Source organism: Verruconis gallopava, assembly GCF_000836295.1.
Source record: "Verruconis gallopava strain CBS 43764 unplaced genomic scaffold supercont1.23, whole genome shotgun sequence".
Lineage (NCBI taxonomy): Eukaryota > Fungi > Ascomycota > Dothideomycetes > Venturiales > Sympoventuriaceae > Verruconis > Verruconis gallopava.
This window is the reverse complement of record NW_015622159.1, coordinates 204,856-209,025: the sequence shown is the minus strand read 5'-3', so window position 1 is coordinate 209,025 and position 4,170 is coordinate 204,856. Positions and strand designations below refer to the sequence as shown.

At 46.9% G+C, this 4,170-nt stretch overlaps 1 protein-coding gene across 1 annotated transcript; it reads right to left on the bottom strand.

Annotated features, from left to right (window-relative positions):
* Positions 1-952: 952 nt before the first annotated feature.
* On the bottom strand, positions 953-4,161 carry PV09_06563 (polyubiquitin; the record flags this gene model as incomplete). Its single annotated transcript, XM_016360225.1, has 2 exons — positions 953-2,093; positions 3,704-4,161. 2 exons carry the CDS (start codon positions 4,159-4,161, stop codon positions 953-955), a joined length of 1,599 nt encoding a protein of 532 aa, XP_016211937.1.
* Between the last annotated feature and the right edge of the window lie 9 nt (positions 4,162-4,170).

The following is a 4,170-nucleotide window of genomic DNA, read 5'->3' as shown; positions in this document are numbered from 1 at the left end:
TTTTTTTTTTTTTTTTTTTTTTTTTTTAGAAGATAGAACGCTCCTGCGGAGCTGCAAGTTTGTCGTTGCTACTAAGACAAAAGGTAACTGGGGATGCGGCTTGCCATACCTGTTGGCTCGGCACACAGAGGTCAAGGTTGATTCGCCGGATATTCATCCTTATAATGCTGGAAATGCACAGAGCATAGACCTACTCAAAGCTATTCGAGCTTCACTGCTCGTCAACAGCAGAAGGCTTGCAGAATCCAATCCCATCGCTAATTCATACTCGCCTCTGGAAGGTTCCAGCGACGAAACAATTAGATAGAGCGACTCAATCCAGAAGACAGGAAGCCATTTGAGCTCCATTTTCTGACATATGCCATTCCAAGGGTGTATCTCTGGAAGAGCATAAAGCTTTAGTGCCAGGGAGAATAATAAGCCTATCATCATATAATCATGGCTGGTGCTCATTATCTGGGACACCTGACTCGTAGGCATACGAACCTACACCAAGCCGAGATTTTGCTCGCTGGCGTATGTCCAGATCAGCCTGTGATATCTGGGACTACAATGATTCAACAATAAATTTCGAGCGAAAATTTTCTCCCCGCAAGCATTCAGTTCTGCTGTAATAATATAATCAGGGAGCCTTGCTAGCGTTCGAAAGACTGAGATGGCTAAGCAACAGGTCAGCTTCGATCCTGAAAGACTGAGATATCCGTTGAATGGAATCCTCTATCAGACCTTCGACAGCCAAAGAATGTAGATCAGCAAATGATAATCATACAGCCTGAGCTATCGTCTGAGAATGTTGCTGGCACAGTCTAGCAATGACTCTATTTTATGACCGAATCTTCTGTTTTTCTTTTTCTTTTTCTTCCAAAAAAAAAAAAAAAAAATAAGGAAAAAAAAATCTCGCAAAGACATAGAGATCATGCGATAGAAAAATTGGCGAGCAGTACGCGAGCCTCTACGCATTTGTCAAATTTCGAGGCGCCTTCGAATCAACCACCAATACTGGCAACGCAGCCTGTAAGACTTGAAGAAGCAATCTCGTGCGCGGGTACTGGCCTTGAAGTCCAACATCGTACAACGAAAGAAGAAATTGCGCCAGCCACAAAAGCAGTAAAATGTTCTTCCAGGTGGAATAACTGCGAAATTCCGGCGAACGGAACCAGTCAACAAATACCGTGCAATAAAACAGAAACTTCTGCAGGCGAGAGGGATTGGTAAAGTGTTCCCACCGTTTGCTGTGCAAGAAAGGTCGCTGAATGTTTTCATCTGTCCATATGGGCGGCAAGCTCAGTAACCGGTTCCGCCAGAAGGGTTTCAGTCGGCCAGTTTCAGCATGGTACGGTTCCTCCAGCAGGAATCGCTCCCAGCGCGAGACAACGGCTCTGATGTCTTCAAACGAGCACTTAAAAAACTCGCCATGCCAGACCTTGCACTTTGGACATTCAAAGGGCATGCAAAAACCGCTTAACTCTGCTTGGCTCAAGGACTCCAGTTTGAAGAAGAAGTTCACTCGTTTGGAGCAGAAGCGAATTTTCAACGGTAGTTCACACTTATACATGATGTCGTTCTCGCGCTTGAAGACGTCGTTGCCCGAGGTCCCAACTTTGAAAAGGTTTTCTTCGCCAATGACCTCGAAGATGTAGACCTCGCCAGTTTTTCTCTCGCCTCCGGCGTTCTTCTTTTTTCTCGAAGAGCTGTGTTCTTCAGTGCAGCTCATCAAACAGGTCTGAATTTTTTCGTCAATCATAGCCTGATTCAATTTCGGGGGCGTAATTTGGGGGGATGGCGAATGCGACGTCGGAATCTTTTGGCTTCGCTGCGACTTCGTCGAGTCGAATGTTTCGGAGGCGTCGATGGGAACGTTTGTCTTTGACTCCATCCCATTCTCACTTGTGTGATTAGTTTCGCCGGCTGTGGACGTCGAAAATATGTCTGGGTATGAAATATCGATGGGCCCGCTCCTATGTTCGCCGCTAATATTCGAATTCCTGTGTGCTGCAGGTAGTGCTCTTGATCTTCCAGCGGTGATGTTTTCACCGGTCCAGTTGGGCGCGATTGCGACACTAGATCTGGTCGAAGATATGCTGAGATTCGAACTTCTACCCTTCAGTACTCCGTCAGAGACGCAACGTCTTCGGGTTGTGTTGAAGCATGAACTCGACGGTCTTGGAGACGGGTTGGACACTGAACGAGGGGTCATTGGTTCGTGAATGAAACGAAGAGCTGTTTTTCAGAAAGAAAAAGCATGATTCTACATTCACCGACGTTCAACATATTTTTTATATAGCAGAGTCGTCTTCGAACTGTACGTTGTGCTCACGTGTCCTCGCACGAGTAGATCATATTGCAAAGCCAGTGCGCGAAGCGCGAAGGATTCTGAGCTGGCACTCAGCCACCACTCATTGCATTTGAATCGCCTGCAAGATTCCATTTCGGGTTGTCCATGAGACGAAAATACTAGGCAACCGTGTCATTATTGGCTTGATATTTCAAGCTCTGTCAAGGGAAGAAACCAAAGCAAGTCTAACATGAATCGACGTAGGTGGAAGTCGCATGAACCGCATGAACCGCATGAACCTCGTGAGGCCGAATCTGCCTTGCCTTGTTTTCTGATCCCGGTTGTCTCCCTGGATCAATACCGTTAAGCACTCAAAGAAAGAATACTTTGGGACTCTCGCGATCACTGGGATGAGCAAGGGGAGACTTGATGTAATGCCTTCGATACGAATTTTGGATGAGTTGCTTCTGGGGTTGAAGCTTCACGTTGGGCCGTGCGAACTGCACCTGGTGGTGGCTTTTAGGCACCGACCTCCAAGACACTGCCGTACGGCGGACGACTTCTCTATGTGCCGCCTCAGGACGTTTGTTCGGGGCTGAGCGATTGGGATGTTCAAGGCAAACGAGGCTCGTTGTTCAGCCTTTACCATGATGAGTTCAAACTGGCCCTCGTGGACCATTACATGGACGAAGGACCGAACCTCCTATCTGTCGACTTGAGGGTGGTTAGCATCAGAAGATGAGGCAAAAGAAGAAAGGGGAGCTGTTGAACATTGTCAAAGTCTTGCCTGAAGTCAAACCAAGCAAGATTTCACGCCATTCCATTAATTTCGTTTAACTGGAATCTAGACCGAGTTCGTCACAGCTTTTTCTAAAGCGAAACAACACCGCATATCCTTTTCGGTTTCTAGGACGCAGAAATTCATCGCCCTAGATTCGGACTCTACTCCCATGATTAATTACCCGATTTCACATCGACACTGTTCATGATGATCCGCTCTCAGTATGCTATAACATTAGTATCATATCGGGCAGCTTATGTAGCGTCAAATTCGCGAAAGAAAGGTTTGAGGTGGAGCTGGAGCGTTTCCGTCGATGAAGTCGTAATTGACAACTCCATAGCAAATGCGCTTGAATTATGACTAAACTGGCACGTGATTCGGCACTCGCGAAGAGAAAAGGATTATTCTGGACCAGCGGTATTCAGGAAATAGGATTGAAGTTTTATCCTCAATCCATAATAATCATGATCTAATATTGGTGTCGTTTAAACACTATGAACAGTCATGACGCATCATTCGATTTCAAACCACGCGAGAGCAGCCTCTCCCGGCGTGCTCAACTCGCTCACTTAACGTCCACTTGAAGGTCTCGGAAAAAAGCCATGCCAAGCGGGAAACAAAAGTACAGATTAATTCGACGCGCTTACTGACCGCCACGGAGACGGAGCACCAAGTGCAGAGTCGACTCCTTTTGAATGTTGTAGTCTGACAGCGTGCGACCATCCTCCAGTTGCTTACCAGCGAAGATCAAGCGCTGCTGATCTGGTGGAATACCCTCCTTGTCTTGAATCTTGGTCTTCACATTGTCAATCGTGTCTGAGGATTCAACTTCTAGGGTGATCGTCTTTCCTGTGAGCGTCTTCACGAAAATTTGCATACCTCCGCGAAGACGTAGCACAAGGTGCAGAGTAGACTCCTTTTGAATATTGTAGTCAGACAGAGTACGGCCATCTTCGAGCTGTTTACCAGCGAAGATCAGGCGCTGCTGGTCTGGTGGGATGCCCTCCTTGTCCTGAATTTTGGTCTTGACGTTATCGATGGTATCAGATGACTCGACCTCAAGCGTGATGGTCTTTCCAGTCAGAGTCTTGACGAAGATCTGCATACCACCACG